Source organism: Anolis sagrei, chromosome X (assembly GCF_037176765.1).
Source record: "Anolis sagrei isolate rAnoSag1 chromosome X, rAnoSag1.mat, whole genome shotgun sequence".
Classification (NCBI taxonomy): domain Eukaryota; kingdom Metazoa; phylum Chordata; class Lepidosauria; order Squamata; family Dactyloidae; genus Anolis; species Anolis sagrei.
Genome location: NC_090034.1, coordinates 48,904,438 through 48,923,711, shown reverse-complemented (window position 1 = coordinate 48,923,711; position 19,274 = coordinate 48,904,438). Strand labels below are relative to the sequence as shown.

Below are 19,274 nucleotides of genomic sequence, written 5' to 3'. Positions count from 1 at the left end.
AATAGATGTTTTTCTGAAACTCCCTGCCTTTCTCCATTATCCAGCGGATGTTGGCAATCTGGTCTCTCGTTCCTCTGCCTTTTCTAAACCCAGCTTGAACATCTGTCAACTCTCGCTCCATGTATTGCTGGAGTCTTCCTTGCAGGATCTTGAGCATTACCTTACTGGCATGAGAAATAAGGGCCACTGTACGGAAGTTTGAGCAGTCTTTCGCATTTCCCTTTTTTGGTATGGGGATATAAGTTGATTTTTTCCAGTCTGATGGCCATTCTTGTGTTTTCCATATTTGCTGGCATATGGCATGCATCATCTTGACATCATCATCTTTTAAGATTTTAAACAGTTCAGCTGGGATCCCGTCGTCTCCTGCTGCCTTGTTGTTAGCAATGCTTCTTAAGGCCCATTCAACCTCACTCCTCAGGATGTCTGGTTCTAATTCATTCACCACACCGTCAAAACTATCCTCGATATTATTATCCTTCCTATACAGATCTTCTGTATAGTCTCGCCACCTTCTCTTGATCTCTTCAGCTTCTGTTAGGTCCCTGTCATCTTTGTTTCTTATCATACCAATTTTTGTCTGAAATTTACCTCCAATGTTTCTAATTTTCTGGAAGAGGTCTCTTGTCCTTCCTATTCTGTTGTCTTCTTCCACTTCCATGCATTGCTTATTTAAAAATAGTTCCTTATCTCTTCTGGCTAGCCTATGGAATTGCGCATTTAACTGGGCATATCTCCCCTTATCACTGTTTCCTTTTGCTTTCCTCCTTTCTTGGGCTACTTCCAGTGTCTCAGCAGACAACCATTTTGCCTTCTTGGTTTTCTTTTTCTTTGGGACGTACTTTGTTGCCGCCTGCTGAACAATGTCGTGGACTTCTGTCCATAGTTCTTCTGGGACTCTGTTTACTAAATCTAGTCCTTCAATTACTAAATTTACTAAATCTAGTCCTTGAATTACATCTCCCAAAATCCAGGTCATTTCCCCCAAATCCCTGCAGTATGTTCAGTTGGTCATGGGGCTTCTTGTGTCAAGTTTGGTCCCAGTCCATTTTCAGTGGGGGCCACAGTTTCTCCCAGATTTCGAGGACAGTGATCCCCAAACTCTGCCTGCATTCACAGTTGGGCATGTTGGGTCTGTGTAGCAAGTTAGGTCTAGATCAATTATTGGTGGGATTCAGAGTGCTCTGTATGCAGGGTGAACTACAACTCCCATGCAGGTGGGTTGGTCCCCCACAAACACTTACAGTATATTCTGTTGGTCACCAGAGTTCTGTGTGCCAGGTTTGGTCCAGATCCGTTATTGATGGGGTTCATTGTGCTCTGTGTGCAGGGTGAACTACAATTCCCACGCGGTTGGGTCAGTTCCCCAATCTCCTCCAATATGTTCTGTTGGTCATGGGAGTTTTGTGTCCCAAGTTTGGTCCAGGCCTGTCATTCATGGGGGTCGCAGGCTTCTGTGGAAGTGGGTGAAGGTACTGCAAATCCCATTGTCTGTGTTCCATCCTTCCCCAACCCTCACCAGGATATAAAGTGCATCATAGGAAGTCTGTGTGCCAAATTTGGTCCAGGTGCACAAATTGTGGGGGTCATAGTGATTTCTGGAAGTGAAGATACTGCAAATCCCATCGTCCCTGGTCCATCCTCCCCAACCCTCACCAGGACGTATAGTGGTTCATCGGGGGGGGGGGGGAGGGTGTCGGTATGCTAAGTCCTGATCCGTCATTCATTCATGGGGAACTGCGAAGTAGCAAGGGAACACTACATATTTAAAGCACAATTAAATATCACAAATATTGATATTTGTGATATAATTAATGTCAATATTTGTATAATTTAAAGTATTGATAGGTATCTTCATGTGTAAAACAATATTAGTTATGCTGATATATATTATTATATTATATATCATATATTAATCTTAATATAAATAATAAAGACAAGTATTTCAAATATTAGAAGTTATTGTTATTCATGATATAATTAATGTCAATATTTGTGGAATTTGAAATACTTCTTTATTATGTGTGTAGTATTGGTATTACTGATATATATATATAATATTAATATATTTTATTTTAGATATTAAAACATACACATATATTGTATATAATACACACACACATATGTATAAGATTATATAATTATATGTTAATTATTATTATAAATTATCTATTTTAAATATATTACAGTATTTTTTCCTGTTTAATCCTTGACGATTTCCTCTCCCGATCCGTATGAGTATTATATGTTCTACTTCGCCATTAGCTTGATTACGCAGAAGGTAAATACCATTCCTTGGGTGTGTCTAGATTTTACTGTTTTGACAGGAGAAGCTTCTGGAAGCCATTTTGGATTTTCCTCCCTTTCTAGAATATTCACCCCTCATACCACATCAGCATGTCGAACAGTGCCTACTTTGTCCTGGTGGATCGATACCTGAAGTGGTTCCTTCCCACTGAAGGAAGTGTCATCCCACCCCGATCCTCTGACCCCGGAGGCCCCGCCCCCTCTCCCGCCCCACGGTGAGTGCCTTTCGGGCAAAATGGGCCTTTTCTGAGGGGAGATCCTCCTCCTTTGGCCTTTTCTAAGAGAATAATTGTCTCCTTGGGTCTTTTCCGAGGAAAAAGAGGTCTCTTCTGAGCGGAAACCCGATTTCTTTGGCCTTTTCAAAGAGAATAATGGCCTCTAAGGGAACACCCGCCTCCTTTGGTGTTTTCTGAGGGAAAAACTGCCTCCTTTAGCCTTTTCTGAGGGAAAAGAGGCTTCTTCTGAGTGTAATCCTGCCTTCTTTGGCCTTTTCTGTGGGAAACATGGCCTCCTTTGGCTTCTTCGGACTTATTTTATGGTGCGAATGAGCATGTTCCGGGCCCTATTTCCGACGCAGGTCTCCCGTAATGCCCTTCACGTCGTATGGGATGCACCCCACCAGCCTCCTGAAGAGACACATTGCACACCAGACCTCTGCCAACGCAGATCCAGCCTCCCAAGAGATATGGCGCTCTGAGACCTTGCTCCAGGTGATTAGTAGGCCTCATTGAATAGTAGGCCAAAATCCTTGTCAAACTATAACTCCCCAAAAGATCTATAATCTGTGTGTGTGTGTGTGTATATATATATACACACACACACATATATACACACACAAAGAGTGGGTCAAAAATAGTGCCTCCATCGCTCTAACATTTTTTTCCTTCACAGCCAATGGACTATACGCATGATATGATAGAGATCTCCTTACTCTACTGATATCATCTGTTCTTTTTCCAATTGACTGATTAGAACCATGAATCTGAAGCTAAAAGAATCATAATTGAATTTCTGTCCAAAGAAGGTTGTGCACCTAGAGAAATCCAAAATTGCTTGAAGAATGGTTATGATTTGGCCCCTTCTGACTTTTACCTATTTGGACCTCTGAAAGGCAACCAATATGGTTTCAGATTTAATTACTTGAATGACGTTAAAACAGCTTTAAAATTATGGGCCACGAAGCAAAACCCTGAATTTTTCCATAATGGTTTTGATGTCTGGGTTAAACCATGGTGGAACAGAATGGTAGATTTGCATAGAGGACAGTTCAACTTCTGCTGTTATAGGTTCATTCATAATGTCTTTATGATACAGGAGGCAAAATTTTTTGATCCACCATCATGTTGGTGTACACACACACACATTTATTTGTCTCTGTCTCTCTCAGGTCTTTGTGGAAATGTGGCTCCATCATTACCCTCTAGATATGTATCAGAAAATTCAGTCTCCTCACATCAAGGTAATAATGAAATATACTGTTATTGTTGTTATCATTAGTATTATATTATTATTTATTATAATTATTAAATATTGTACTATTGTTATATTATATTTTTATTTTATTTTCATTCTCATTCCTATTAGTATCATTACTGTTATATTAGCATTAGCATTGTATTATCAGAATTATTCACATTGTCTGTATTATTATCATATTATCATCATTATCAGCATTATTATCCTTTTTATTATATTTTAGTATTATCCTTCACATTGTTTGCTGTCAGTATTATTACTATTATCATCATTATTATATTTGTATTATTATTACTATTATTATTATCATTCACATGAACAAACAAATAAAAAGGGAGGAAATAAAGATAAAGTAGAGAGAAGAAAGGCTCCTATTTGTGTCTTTGTTTGTCATTTATTGTCACATTTGGCATCATCTTTTTATTTGTGTTATACTTTTTCCCGTCTTCTTTCACTTGAGTATATTTTTATGTCTCCCCCCCCCCTTCTTTCCCTCCGTTTCCCCCTTTGTTTTGTTCATCCTTCCTCTGTTTTCAGCTGGAAAACCTCAATTTCCGCCTCCCTTCTTCTCCTCCTCCTTCGTCATCCTTCGCTTTTCCCATCCAGTCCAGCTATCGCTCGTTCTATGCATATCAAGTATTTATTTCTCATTTTTATTTCTCAATTATTACATTTATTATTGTATTATTATTTTCCCTTACCTTTTTATCAGTTATTTCACCCTGTTATGTATTATTATTTTATTAATAATTATTGCATTATCACAATGTTTCATTTAGTATTATTATATGTATTATTATTTTATTTTGTAGTTATTTCATTTATTATTACTACATTGAGTATGAACACTATTACTACATTTATTATTACTATTGCATTTAGTATTATTTCATTTTGTAATATGTTTACATTTAGTATTATTACTACATTTCTTATTTCATTTTTTATCATTTAGTAGTAGTATTTTATTCAATCTTATTTCATTCATTTTTTCATGCATTATTATCTCATTTTGGTTTTTTTAATATATTATTTCATTCATTCATTATTCTTCTTCTTATTATTATTATTATTACTATTTTCCCTGTTTAATTCATTACCTTATGGACAAAATATAATAATAATAATAATAACAAAACGGGAGGGGGATGAGCCCCTTCTCTACCTTCTCTTCTTTTTCCTCCTTCCTTTCTTTCTTCCTTCATTTCTTCCCTCCCTTCCTCTCTTTCCTTCCTTTATTTCATTTCTCTTGACGTTTAAGGAGTCCTTCAAGCCCTCAGAGGAGCAGGTCCTGGTGATCCGTCTCCTGGTGAAGCACCTCCATGCTTTCAGCAACAGCAGCCTCCGGGCCGAAGCCACTGCCTCCCCCTCTGGACATTCCCACTCCCCTGGCCCTTTGGAGGAGTTCAAGAGGTCAAGTAATTTGCATAATTTACACATTCATTGCCTTTTTATTGGGTAAAAAAAGACCATTTCTGAGGTAAAAATTGCCTTCTTTGGCCTTTTCTGAGGGAAAAGAGGCCTCTCCTGACGGAAAACCTGCCTCCTTTGCTTTTTCTGAGGGAAAACCTTTGGCCTTTTCTGATGGAAAAGAAGCCTTTTCTGAGAGAAGACCTGCTTCCTTTAGCCTTTTCTGAGGGAAAAGAGGCCTCTTCTGAGGTAAAAGTGGTTTCCTTTTAGCCTTTTCCAAGGAAAAGGAGCCCTCTTTTGAGAGGAAACCTGCCTCCTTTGGGCCTTTTCTGAGGAAAAGGAGGACTCTTCTGAGAGGAAACCTGCCTCTTTTGGCCTTTTCTGAGGGCAAAGAGGAGTCTTCTGAGTTGTAACCTGTCTCCTTTGGTCTTTTCTGAGGCAAAAATGGCCTCCTTTGACCTTTTCTGATCTTTTGGCCTTTTCTGAGGAAAAACCCACCTCTTTTGGCCTTTTCTGAGGGAAAACTTGCCTCCTTTGACCTTTTCTGATGAAAAGAGTCCTCTTCTGAGGGAAAATAGCCTTTTCTGAGGCAAAAATTGCCTCCTTTGGCCTTTTCTGAGAGAAAAGAGGGCTCTTCTGAGGGGAAGCCTGCCTCCTTTTGCTTTTTCTGAGGGAAAAGCTTCCTCTCGCTATTTTGATGGAAAATGTGCCTTTTTTGGCCTTATTCGAGGGATAACTTGCCGCCTTTGGCCTTTTCTGAGGGAAATTTTTCCTCTTTTGACTTTTTCCCTCTGAGGGAAAAGATACTTTTTCTGATGGAAATGTATGTATGTATGTATTACAGGATAGTGATCCCTCGCTTCCTGCAGCAGAAGCTCTATGTCTTCCTCCGTCACTGCTTTGGCCACTGGCCTCTGGACGCCTCTTTCAGGGCTGTAAGTAGTCCTCTTTGTTTGCTGTAGAGGCTCAACTGGTCGTAGTGAGCCCAACTGGTCCTTGGCAACTGATGCTCTCTTTCTATCTTTCTTTGTGTCTCTCTTTTTCCTTCAAAAAAGGTGCTGGAGATGTGGCTGAGCTACTTGCAACCCTGGAGATACGCCCCAGAAAGGGCCATTTTGGGAGCGGAGCAGGGCCCACGAATCGTGTCTGAAAAATGGTGAATCTCCTCTAAATGGCATCCTTCTCTTCCCTTAAATGTCTTTCTCCTATTGCCTTCTTTCTCTTCAAAATGGCTTCTCTGAATTTTTATTATTATTATTATTATTATTATTATTATTATTATTATTTCTGTGCATCTTAATTAAAATTATTTTCTTCTGCTTGTTATTATAATATTTTATTATATATTATTACTATATATGGCATCCTTTTATCTCCTTCTCTCTCTTTAAAATGGTTTCCTCTATCCTTCTCAGAATGGTTTCCTTTTCTTTTCAAAAGGGCTTCCTTCTCTCTCTCTCCTCTCTCTCTCCTCCAAATGGCTCCCTTCTCTTCCGGCAGGGCCCCCTTTGTCCAGGAAAACCTACTGATGTTCACAGAACTCTTTGTGGCCTTCTTGACCCGCACCCTCCGGACCGACCTGGTCAGCCCCAAGAACGCCCTGATGCTCTTCCGGGCTACCAAAGTCTTCGCCCAGCCCTCCTTGGCCCCCATCATTCAGAAAGGTCGGTCACCGTGGCTACTAAGGACCTCCCCCTGGTCTACTTACTCCCTTCTCTGGGTCTAATAGAACTATATCTGTCTCCCTCTGCAGCAGAGCAGCTCTTCCTGGAAATGGACCTGGCTGGCAATGCTGCCTCTAGCCCTGCCTCACTTGGAGCTGGCTCTGCCTCCTTGCTCCGTGCCCAGCCCCGCCTCTTCCTCTCTCTCCGGGGAGGCTCCTCCCTCACAGACTCTACCTCTTCCTTCAAGGTCAAGAACCGCCTCTATGGCCTTCAAGGGCAGGAGGCCCATTACAGGCCATTGTTTGGGCCAGAGGTCCGGGGAATGGTGAGCGGTCCAGGGGTCAAGGGAGGCATGTAAGGGGTCAAGGGAAGTCTATGGCTGTCTGGGTCAAGGGAGGCCTTTCAGGGGTCAAGGGAAGCCTTTGGCCATCTGAATGGGTTAAGGGAACTTTTCACTGCTCCCATGAAGCCTTTTGGAAGCTTTTGAAAGGCCAGGTGGTCAAGGGAAGCCTTTAAGGGGTCAAGGGACAACTGGAATGGGTCAAGCAAGGCCTTCTTTCCTTTGTCCAGGTCCTGCGCCTGGTCCAGCTGATTGTCCAGGCCCAGCAGCGGCTGAAGTCCCTTGACCCCTCCTCCTGGGACCCCTCTCTGGCCAGTCCACTTCCCTCCTCCTTCCTGTCCTGGCTGCACTTTAGGCCCTCAGACCCCAATGGTGCCTCCTCCTTCACTGCGGCCAATGATCTGGACGAAGTCGGTCATCTGGACGGGGGCCGTCGGACTGAGGAATACCTGGAGAAGGCCCTCGAGTCCCTCTGCCTCATTTTCCGGGTATGGACCACCACCGGCATCGCTCCCCCCCCCCCCCAAGATGCTTAAAATGGGCAGCTCAATTCAGTTTTACCCTGTTCATTCATTACAACCAACAACTCATTAAATTCACTCTTTCCAGCTCAATGAGGCTCACCTGAGCCGGGTGATGCTGACCCTCGGGGCCGCGCCAGATGAAAGCGGGGCCAAGCAGCGCCCGGATTGTGCTGAAACTGATGCCGGACTCATCTTGACCCCTTTGGGGCGCTACCAGGTCAGGAGAGGCTTTCCTCTTCCCTTCTCCAGAGGGAAGGATGCCTATCTCTCTCTCTCTCTCTCTCTCTCTCTCTCTCTACTCCATTTATCTATCTAATCTTCCTATCTATCTATCTAAAATCTAATGCACAACCTCGTTTTGGCGAGACCGTTTCACCCAAAAAGGTGAGCATTAGATTCAAGTAAATAAGGTATATATGTCGTAGATTCAAAGACTTGTTTTCGCGTTCTCTTTTGAGATCATCAACGGCCTGCGGAAGTTCGAGGTTGGTTACCGTGGCGACCCAGAGCTGCAGCCAATCAGGAGCTACGAAAATCCCACCCTGGTCCGGGCCCTCTTCCGCCTCGCCTCCGCCATCAATGAACGGGTGAGAAAACACTTCTATCATAGTATATTATATATAATACTAGCTTGATACCCGGAGATGCCCGGGTTATTTGAAAAGGGCATTGTTTGTTTTGGGGTGTTAGGTAATATCATTTAGTTAATTAGTAACACTATTAGGAAAAAGCCAGTCTTTGATTTCGTTGTTTATGAATGCTCCCATTAGAAAATACATAATGGATGTAGGAGAACTACAATTCCCAGAATCATGGATCAATCCTCCGCAAACCAGGCCTGTATGCACAGTTGGGCATGTTGGAACTGTGCCAAGTGTGGTCCGGACCTGTCGTCAGTTGGGTTGTGGGCTCACGGGATGCAGGTGAACTACACCTCCCAAAATCAAGGTCATTTCCCCCAAACCCTGCAGTATGTTCAGTTGGCCATGAGGCTTATCTGTGCCAAGTTTGGTCCCGGTCCATTGTCGGTGGGGGCCACAGTTTCTCTGGATGCAGGTAAAGTACAACTCCCAGGTTCTGAGGGCAATGAACCCAAGCTCTGCCTGTATTCACAGTTGGGCATATTGGGTCTGTTTGCCAAGTTTGGTCAATCTGTTATTGAGGGGGTTCAGAGTGCTCTGGGTGCAGGGTGAACTACAACCCCCATATGGGTGGGTCGGTCCCCTCAGAAACATCTCCATTATATTCTGTTGGTCACCAGGTTTCTGTGTGCTATGTTTGGTTCATATCTGTCATTGCTGAGGTTCAGAGTGCTCTGGGTGCAGATTGAATTACAACTCCCACGCAAATAGGTTGGTCCCCCACAAACACCTTGTAAAGGAGGCACCCAATTTGTAACGGTTTGTAAACGTTTGTAAAGGAGCCACCACTTTGTAAGGACTTACTAAATTGATAACACAACTAATAGCTTGATTTGTTCTTTCTTCAATGTGTGGCGTGGCTTAACTTGAAAGTATTTGTAACAGAGACTTGGCTTTAGAAGAAACTGTAACAAGTTTATTGAAGTATAGAAGAAGCTTGATGGTTTCAATGTTTCTTAACTCTTAGAGGCACATTTCTTCAGTGGTTACATTTATAGCATTTCATAAAACAACTCTTGAGAGGACTGTTTCTTCCATTAAACAGGTTTTAAACTTATTTTCCTTTAAAATGTGTTTCTTTCCTTAACAAATTACTTCAGGTACAAGCTTATTCTTTCCTTATGTTATTTCTGTTGCAGTATAGATTCTTATTAGGGTTCTCTCCCCCTTTTGCTCATACACTGACTAATAATATAAATAAGTGAACTTGACCTATCTAAACTACACAGGCTAAAAGCCAAAACCTTCCTGATTCTCAACACAGTAGAATCAGCCTTTCCCTGTGGTTCTTAGACTACAGACTACCTTACTGGTTCTCAACACACAACAGAACCAGCCTTCCCTGTAATTCGCTGACTACAGACTAACCGTTTTAAAATGGCTGCCCTGCCAAGAGGCAGTTGGCTCCGTCCCTTTTTCAATGGCAACCCAGCTCAAAGTGAGGCTATCATCCCTCCCCCCCAGTTATGCTAGTTTAAATACCCCTTTAAACACCTATCTATTATCATACATAACTGTAAATTAAAAGTCACACTTCACCACACACCTCAAGTACGTTCTGTTGGTCACCAGGGTTCTGTGTGCCATGTTTGGTCCAGATCTGTCATTAGTGGGATTCAGATTGCTCTGGGTGCAGGGTGAACTACAACTCCCATGCAGGTGAGTCAGTCACCCACAAACACCTCTAGTATGTTCTGTTGGTCACTAAAGTTCTGTGTGTCATGTTTGGTCCTGATCTGTCATTGGTGGGGTCACAGTGGTCCCTGAAAGTGAGTGAAGGTACTGCAAGTCCCAAACATCTGTGGCAAGTTTGGTCCAGATCCATTGTTGTTTGGATTTACAGTGCTCTCTGGATGTAGGTGAACTACAACTCCTATAAATCAAGGTCAGTTCCCCCAAACCTCATCATGGGGGTTCTGTGTGCCTGATGTGGTCCAGATCTGTTATTGAAGGGGGTCGTAGTTCTCTGCCTTTATGCAGGGTGAACTACAACTTCCACCCTGTTGAGTCAGGCCCCCAAACCCTTCCAGTCTATTTTTAACGTATATATTATATATATTATGTTTATTTTATACCATATATAGGATAGGATATATATTCTAGCCGTTCCCTGCCACATGTTGCTGTGGCCTATAGTAAGAATTTTTGAAGTTAGAGGTAGCTTTCTAGACCAGGGGTCCTCAAACTAAAGGCCAGGGGCCGGATGCAGCCCTCCAAGCTCATTTACCCGGCCCTCGCTCAGGGTCAACCTAAGTCTGAAATTATTTGAAAGCACAGAACAACAATCCTATCTCATCAGCCAAAAGCAGGCCCACACTTCCCATTGAAATACCAATAAGTTTATATTTGTCAAAATTGTTATTTATTTTAATTATTGTATTGTTTTAAAGTGTTTTTTGCATTACAAATAAGATATGTGCAGTGTGCATGTTTTTTTTTCAAATTATAATCCGGCCCTCCAACAGTTTGAGGGCTGTGACCTGGCCCTCTGTTTAAAAGTTTGTGGACCCCTGATCTAGACTATTACAAAAGAGAGGTACCTACCTATTCCTTGCCCACTTTTTTTCCCTTCTGCTTCTTCTCCTTTCTTTCTCTTCTCCGCCTCTTTCATTCCTTCCTTCGCTCTTTGGTTCCATCCTTCTCTCTTTCCTTCCTTCCTTCTCTCCCTCTTTCTCTCCTTCTCTCATTCTTCTCTTCTCTACTTCCTTTCCTCCCTGTTTCCTTCCGTCTTTCACTTTTTATTTTATTTTCTCCTTCCTTTCTTCTTTACCTTTTTTCTTGGCTTTCCTCCACTTTTTCTTTCTTTTCTGCTTTCTCTTCTTCCTTCCTTCAGTACCTTTTTCTTTCCTTTCTTCCTTCTCTCCTCCCTTCCTTTCGTCTTTCCCTCCCTCCTTTTCTCTTTCCTCACTTCCCCCTTTCCCTCCTTCATTCCTTCCCTCTTTCCCTCCCTTCTTTCTTCTCTCCTTCCTTCCTGTTTTCCCCATACCATGGTAGAGTCCCTTCCAACTCTATTCTATGAGTCTATTTAATATAGTAATATATAACAGTAATAGATGTGATATAATATATTATGTATTATATAGCAATATATAATAGTAATATATAAAGTACTCTCTCTCTCTCTCTCTCTCTCTGTGTATGTATGTGTGTGTGTATAAATGCTCTCTCTCTCGCTCTCTCTCTCTCTCTATATATAAATGCTCTGTTCATTTTGAGTGACATCATAACTCAAAATCTGCTGGACGAATTGCTGCCAAATTTGGCCACAAGACACCTATGAACCCAAGAAGTGACCATCATTAAAAAAATTGATTTTGTCATCTGGGACTTGTAGTTGCTGGGATTTATAGTTAACCTACAATCAAAGAGCATTCTGAACTCCACCAACGCTGTAATTGAACCAAACTTGGCATACAGAACTCATGACCAACAAAAAACACTGGAAGCCCACTGCCTCTCACTTTATATCCCTTACTACCCTTTCCTATGGCACACAGCAAACAGGAATTGATCAGCAACCAAACAAGAGGTTTGGGAAAAATTCACCATGATTTAGAGGAGTTGCAGTTCACCACCTACATCCAGAGAGAACTGTGGATCTGGACCACTCTTGCCACAGATGATGGGATTTGCAGTACCTTCACTCAGTTCCAGAGACCACTGCATCTCCCACAAATGACAGGCCTGGACCAAACTTGCTACACAGACCCCCCCCCCACCCCACCCCCATGACCCACTTTATGTCCTGGTGCAGTTTGGGAGAGGATGGACCACAGATGATGGGATATGCAGTACCCTCACCCGATTCACCTCCCACTACAACCCCCATAAATGATGGACCTAGACCAAAATTGGCACACAGACTCCCCACAACCAACTAAACATACTGCAGGGGTTTGGGGGAATGGACCTTTATGTTGGGAGTTGTAGTTCACCCTTTTCTAGAAAGCACTGAATCCAGCTAACGTCGAATCTGCATCAAACTTGACACACAGACGGGGTTTGGGGGTGAATGGCCTTGGATGTGGGAGTCGTAGTTCACCATTATCCAGAGAGCCCTGAACCCAGATGACATCACATCTGGACCACACTTGACACACAGACCCAACATGGCCAACTTTGCATACAGGGCTGGTTTGGGGGTGATTGTCCTTGGCTCTGGAAGTTGTAGTTCACCCTTATCCAGAGATCATTGAACCCAGCCGACTATGGATCTGAAGCAAAACTGGCACACAACATGGCCAACTGTGCATACAGGCAGAGTTTGGGGGTTCATGACCTCTGATCTGGGAGTTGTAGTTCACCCTTATCCAGAGAGCACTGAATGCAGTCGACGTTGGATCTGGACCAAACCTGGCATACAGACCCAACATGGCCTGCTTTGAATACTGATGGGGTTTGTGGTGATTGGCCTACGGTTTTGGAAATTGCAGTTCACCCACATCCTTATGCATTTTTAATGGGAGCATTCTTACAAAACAACAGAAAAGACTGGCTTTTTTCTAAGAAATAGATCTACAAATTACTAAACTGAAATTACCTAACACCCCAAAACAAACATTGCCTTTTTCAAATAACCTGGGCCAACATAACATCCTGGAGAGGTTTGGGGAGGAATGACCTATCCGCTCAGGAGTTGTAGTTCACCCTGCATCCAGAGATATTACCAAACTTCCCAAAACAAATAATGCCTTTCTCAAGTAACTCGGGGATTGCCGGGTCCCCAAGCTGGTATATTATAGTGATACTATATTTTATATTATATTATTTTAAATTAATTTAATTTATATTATATACACACATTTCCCCCCCCCCCCCTCTATATAATCTTATTATATGGTGGTAATGGTTGGAGTGTGGAGGGATGGGTTTGTTGTTTTGCGAAGTATGCTTGGAAAGAACATTTAATTCCATTGTACAATGTACATATTGTTTTTATATATTTTAGATTTTAGATCTTGTATTTATTTATTTATTGTATCCTACTACGAGGTGGTGGTGTGGAGGAATGGGTGTGCATGTAGAATACAATAGAATATAGAGTATATATTGCATAATATCTAATGGTAAGATATATTATATTCTTATGACTATATGAAGATTTGATTTTATTTGGTGACATTGTGTTCCCTCCTTTCCCTGTTGTCCTTTCCTTGCTCAGTTCTCGGTTCAGATGATGTCGGCCTGCTCCCGGCAGGACTTTCTGGGCTCCTTCTCCCGCTTCCACCTGCTGGACCCTCAGGTGGGGCAGCGGCGGAAACAGAGCCCCGCCCAGGGCCCAGGCTGGGAATGGGCTGAGCGACCCCGGCTCAGCCTGCGCTTCCTGGCCAGCTACCGCCTCCTGCTCGTCCTGGCCCTGTTCTACGTCCTGACTTCCTGGTTCTGCTTCGGCCCAGTGGCCACCTTCGGCATCTTCCTCCTGGCCTACCTCTTCTGTGCCTCCGCCATGGCCTGGCTCTCTGACAGGAGGAGGCCCCACCAGGAATGAGCGGGAGGGGAGGAGAGAAAGAAGGGGCCCTTTCCAAGGCAAACGGCCCCCAAAACTACCCTTTCTGAGGGACATCTCTCTAACACCAACATTTTAAAGGGGAATCTCTCCAACAATGACCTCTTCTGAGGGAAACCCAATAAAGAATGACATTTTTTGAAGTAAAAACCACCAAAAAGGACCTTTTCTGAGGGAAATACCTTTTTCTGAGAGGAATCTCTCCAAAAATGACTACTTCTGAGCGAAATATCTCAAAAAATGACCTTTTATGAGGTAAGCCTAATAAAAATGACCTTTTTGAGGTAAAAATCACCAAGAAAGACCGTTTCAGAGTGAAATGTCTCCAAAAATGACCATTTCTGAGAGAAATATCTCCAAAAATGACCATGTCTGAGCGAAATATCTCCAAAAATGACCTTTGCTGGGGTAAACCCAATAAAGAATTACCTTTTTTAAAGGGGAAATCTAATTTTTTTACGAGAGAAATGTCTCCAAAATGACCATGTTTGAAGAAAAACCCACCTTTTTTTGGAGGAAACATCACCAAGAATGACCATTTCTGAGGGGAAACCAATCTCTTTTTGGTAAGAAAAACCAGGAATGACTTGTTTTGAGGGGAAATCAAAATCAAAATGACACTTTATGGAGGAATTATCAGCAAGAATGATCACTTCTGTGGGAAATATCTCTAGAAATAACAGTTTCTGAGGGAAATATAATCCAAAGTGACTTTTTTAGGGAAACTCAATTTTTTTTAAAGGAAACATCACCAAGAATGACCATTTATGTGGAAAATATCTCCAAAAATTACCATTTCTGAGGGAAATATCACCCAAAATGACATTTTCTGAGGTAAATGTCTCAAAAAATGACAATTTTTTGGCAAAACCCAACTTTCCTCAGGAAACGTCACCAAGAATAATATTTTTTGAGGGAAAAACCTACCAAATAACACTTTCTGAGGGGAAACTCATGGTTTTTTGGAAGGAAGCGTCACCAAGAATGACCATTTCTGAATGAAGTATCTCCAAAAATGACCATTGCTGAGGGAAATGTATCAAAAATGACCCCTTTTGAGGGAAAACCACCCAAAATAATGCTTTCTTGGTGAAAACCCCCCTTTTTCTAAAGAAAACAACACCAAGATTGACCATATTTGAAGAAGACATCATAAAATGAAAGTTTTGGAAGGAAGACCCACCTTTTAAAAAAAGGAAACAACAAATGACCCTTTTTAAAAAAATCACCAAAAATGACAGTTTTTGCAAAAGAACCTATCTTTTTGGAGGAAATGATCCCCAAAATGACCATTTCCAAGGGAAAATCCACAAAAAATGACATTTTTTTTGGAGGAAATCCCAGTAAAAATGACTGTATTTTGACTGATTGTTCCTTAAAATCCAGTAAATGGTTCCTAGTGGCTCCCAATCATATTTTATGTTATTTTATTTTAATTGGGATTTGTAATATCTTTGGGTTTATATAAAATGCCTTTAATCAACAGATTTTTGTAAATAAACGCCTCTTTGTTTCTAAGGATAAATGTGTAAACAATGGTGCCATTTCCTTATTTTATATTCCTTTTACTGAAGCACACTTCGGCCGAAGGAGCTGGGTTATTTTCTTTAATTATTTCATTACATTATTTTATTTGATTACATGTTAATATTTCATTTTACTCATGTACAGTGGGGAAAAAGTATTTAGTCAGATACCAATGAAATAGTGAAATAAATAGAATAATAAAATACATAAAATGATCATGTGAAATGAAATAAATGAAATAATAAATTAAAGCAAGACAGTGACAGAAAATAATGAAATAAATGCAGTGGCGGGGAGTATTTATGTGTTAAGTCAATTGTTATATGTTGTATGGAACCACTGCTGTTTCTACTGTTTTTACTGTTTGTGAACCGCCGTGAGTCGCCTTCGGGCTTGAGATACAGCGGTATATAAGCAAAGTAAATAAATAAATAAAAAATAAATAAATAATAAATATTTAGTCAGATACCAGTTGTACAAATTCTCCCACTTCAAAAGATGAGAGAGGCCTGTAATTGACGTCATAGGTAGACCTCAACTATGAGAGACAACATGAGAAAACACATCCAGAAAATCACATTGTCTGATTTTTAGCGAATTTATTTGCAAATTATGGTGGAAAATAAGTATTTGGTCCATAACAATAGTTCATCTCAATACTTTGTTATATATCCTTTATAGGCAGTGACAGAGGTCAAACATTTTCTGTAAGTCCTCACAAGGTTGGCACACACTGTTGCTGGTCTGTTGGCCCATTCCTCCATGCAGATCTCAAGAGCAGTGACGTTTTGGGGCTGTTGCTGGGCAACACAGACTTTCAACTCCCTCCAAAGGTTTTCTATAGGATTGAGATCTGGAGACTGGCTAGGCCAAGAAATGCTTCTTACGAAGCCACACCTTCATTGCCGTGCTTGGGATCATTGTCATGTGGAAAGACCCAGCCACGTTTCATCTTCAGTGCCTTGCTGATGGAAGGAGGTTTGCACTCAAAATTCAGTCTTCCATGTATTCGGATCAGTCGCACTGGTCCCTTTGCAGAGAAACAGCCCCAAAGCATGATGTTGCCACCCCCCCCCCCCCCAATGCTTCACAGTATGTGTGGTGTTCTTTGGATGCAACTCAGCATTCTTCCTCCTCCAAACATGACGAAGAGTTGTGTTTCTGCCAAAGAGTTCTACCATATGACATTCTCCCAATACTCAAATGCTCAAAAAGCTCAAAATGCACTCTAGCAAACTTTAGTTGGCCCTGGACATGTACTGGCTTAAGCAGGGGGACACTTCTGGCACTGCAGGATCTGAGTCCCTGGCGGCATAGTGTGTTACTGATGGTAACACACTATGCGACGTTGGTCCCAGCTCTCTTCAGGTCATTCACGAGGTTCCCCCGTGTGGTTCTGGGATTTTTGTTCACCATTCTTGTGATCATTTTGACCCCACGGGGTGAGATCTTGCGTGGAGCCCCAGATTGAGGGAGATTATCAGTGGTCTTGTATCTTCCATTTTCTAATTATTGCTCTCACAGTTGATTTCTTCACACCAAGCTGCTTGCCTATTACAGATTCAGTCTTCCCAGTCTGGTGCAGGGCGACAATTTTGTTTCTGGTGTCCTTCGGCAGCTCTTTGGCCTTCACCATAGTGGATTTTGGAGTGTGACTGCTTGAGGTTGTGGACAGGTGTTCTTTTCTACTGAGAACAAGTTCAAATAGGTGTCATTACTACAGGTAATGAGCGGAGGACAGAGGAGCCTCTTAAAGAAGTTGTTACAGGTCTGTGAGACCCAGAAATCTTTCTTGTTTGTAAGTGACCAAATACTTATTTTCCACCATAATTTGCAAATAAATTCATTAAAAAAATCAAACAATGTGATTTTCTGGATATGTTTTCTCATGTTGTCTCTCATAGTTGAGGTCTACCTATGATGTCAATTACAGGCCTCTCTCATCTTTTTAAGTGGGAGAACTTGCATGGATGGTATCTGACTAAATACTTCCCCCCACTGCATTTATTTCATTATTTTCTGTCACTGTCTTGCTTTAATTTATTATTTCATTTATTTCATTTCACATGATCATTTTATGTATTTTATTATTCTATTTATTTCACTATTTTATGTTTATTTTGTTATTTTATTGCATTCTTTCATTTTATTATTTATTCCTTTATTTCCTTTATTTCTTATCCTTCATTCTGAAGGCTTAATTTCACAGCTTTTCTTTTTAAAAACCCTAATTAATGATAATAATTAATTCCACCATTGTAAGAACCTATTAAATTAATTAGCCTTCTTCATTCCTTCCACTTTGGGTTTATTGAGATTAATGAAGTACATCTACATTTCATTGTGTCTAGTGGGCCTTTAAGGGCCGTTTGGTTGTCATGGAAAGGGGAAGCTGGTTGTGATGGAAACCCGTCTCCATGGCAACGGAGTAGGCTTGGATGTAGCGCGAGGCCTAAAAGTGGCGGCGACGGGGGCCCGCAAAGGAAGCTGGTGTCGTCGTCTAACCTTCTTCGTGGCTGCTGTTTCCATGGCGACCGGAGAAGCCTATTCCATTCAGTCGCGGCCGCAAATGAATCCTGCGTCGGAGGGGTTGCTGTGAGTTTTCCAGATTGTATGGCCATGTTCCAGAAACATTCTCTCTTGACGTTTCGCTTCTGGAACATAGCCATATAGCCCGGAAAATTCATAGCAACCCAGTGATTTTGGTCATGAATTCAAGATGCAGGTTCTTACCTACAAAGCCCTGAATGGTTTGGGACCTGCCTACCTGCATTACCGCATTTCTGTGTACGAACCCACACAATCTCTTCGATCATCTGGAGAGGCCCTGCTCGTGCTCCCGCCTGCATCGCAAGCGTGACTGGCGGGGACGAGAGAGAGGGCCTTCTCTGTGGTGACTCTGGAACTCACTTCCCAAGGACATGAGGCATGCCCCATCTCTGGCAGTCTTTAGGAGGAGCTTGAAAACGTGGTTATTCCAGTGTGCCTTCCCAGAATAATGAACCCTTAGCACTATGTCCTCTAAAGCACCTTATACTCATTTAGGATTGTTTGTTATGTTCCCACCAACGCCCCACCTCCCTATCTTGTTCATGTCCAACATTATTTTAAATTTTAATTACATTCGGCCCAGCCATAGATTTTAAATGTGTGTTGTGCTATTGTCAATGTTTATGCTATTTGTGTTGAGATTTATTTGAAACAAAAGGACAAGCGACGACTAGAATTGATGGATTTGACAATGTGGAATTGAATTTACGGACTCTGAGCTGGCAAACGTTGAGCACTAGATTGGTTTTATGGATTATGATGTATAATGGATTGTTTTAATTGTTTTAATTACTGTTTATATATGTTTTATTTTTATCTTATTGTTGTGCTGGCATCGAATTGTGCCTTTTGTAAGCCGCCCTGAGTCCCCCCTCGGGGGTTGCGAACGGCGGGGTAGAAGTGCGAGAAATAATAATAAATTGCTTTGTATCAGTGGTTCTCAACCTTCCTAATCCCGTGACCCCTTAATAGAGTCCCCCATGCTGTGGTGACCCCCAACCATAACATTGTTTGTGTTGCTACTTCATAACAGTCATTTTACTACTGTTATAAATCATAATGTAAATATCTGATATGCAGGATGTATTTTCATTCACTGGACCAAACTGGGCGCAAATACCCAATACACCCAAATGTGAATGCTAGTGGGGTTGGGGGAGGATTGATTTTGTAATTTGGGAGTTATAGTTGCTGGGATTTATAGTTCACCTACAATCAAAGAGCATTCTGAACTCCACTAACGATGGAATTGAATCAACTTTGGCATACAGAACTCCCATGACCAATGGAAAACACTGGAAGGGTTTGGTGGGCATTGACCTTGAGTTT

At 41.7% G+C, this 19,274-nt stretch overlaps 1 protein-coding gene across 6 annotated transcripts in view; it reads left to right on the top strand.

The window, feature by feature from the left end:
* SMPD4 (sphingomyelin phosphodiesterase 4) overlaps window positions 1–15,393 on the top strand; it is a 38,843-nt gene extending 23,450 nt beyond the window's left edge. For 5 of the 6 annotated variants that reach the window (XM_060785238.2, XM_060785242.2, XM_060785239.2 and 2 more), the window contains 14 exons: window positions 2,229–2,281; window positions 2,371–2,522; window positions 2,885–3,017; window positions 3,695–3,766; window positions 4,321–4,419; window positions 5,045–5,196; window positions 6,038–6,128; window positions 6,249–6,349; window positions 6,694–6,857; window positions 6,947–7,182; window positions 7,428–7,685; window positions 7,807–7,938; window positions 8,180–8,308; window positions 13,524–15,393. In XM_060785238.2, the coding sequence (XP_060641221.2) occupies window positions 2,229–2,281; window positions 2,371–2,522; window positions 2,885–3,017; window positions 3,695–3,766; window positions 4,321–4,419; window positions 5,045–5,196; window positions 6,038–6,128; window positions 6,249–6,349; window positions 6,694–6,857; window positions 6,947–7,182; window positions 7,428–7,685; window positions 7,807–7,938; window positions 8,180–8,308; window positions 13,524–13,850 (2,099 nt within the window). In that variant the 3' untranslated portion in view covers window positions 13,851–15,393. The remainder of the gene's footprint in view (window positions 1–2,228; window positions 2,282–2,370; window positions 2,523–2,884; window positions 3,018–3,694; window positions 3,767–4,320; window positions 4,420–5,044; window positions 5,197–6,037; window positions 6,129–6,248; window positions 6,350–6,693; window positions 6,858–6,946; window positions 7,183–7,427; window positions 7,686–7,806; window positions 7,939–8,179; window positions 8,309–13,523) is intronic. The other variant, XM_060785241.2, reaches the window with a different exon arrangement.
* Window positions 15,394–19,274: the final 3,881 nt, after the last annotated feature.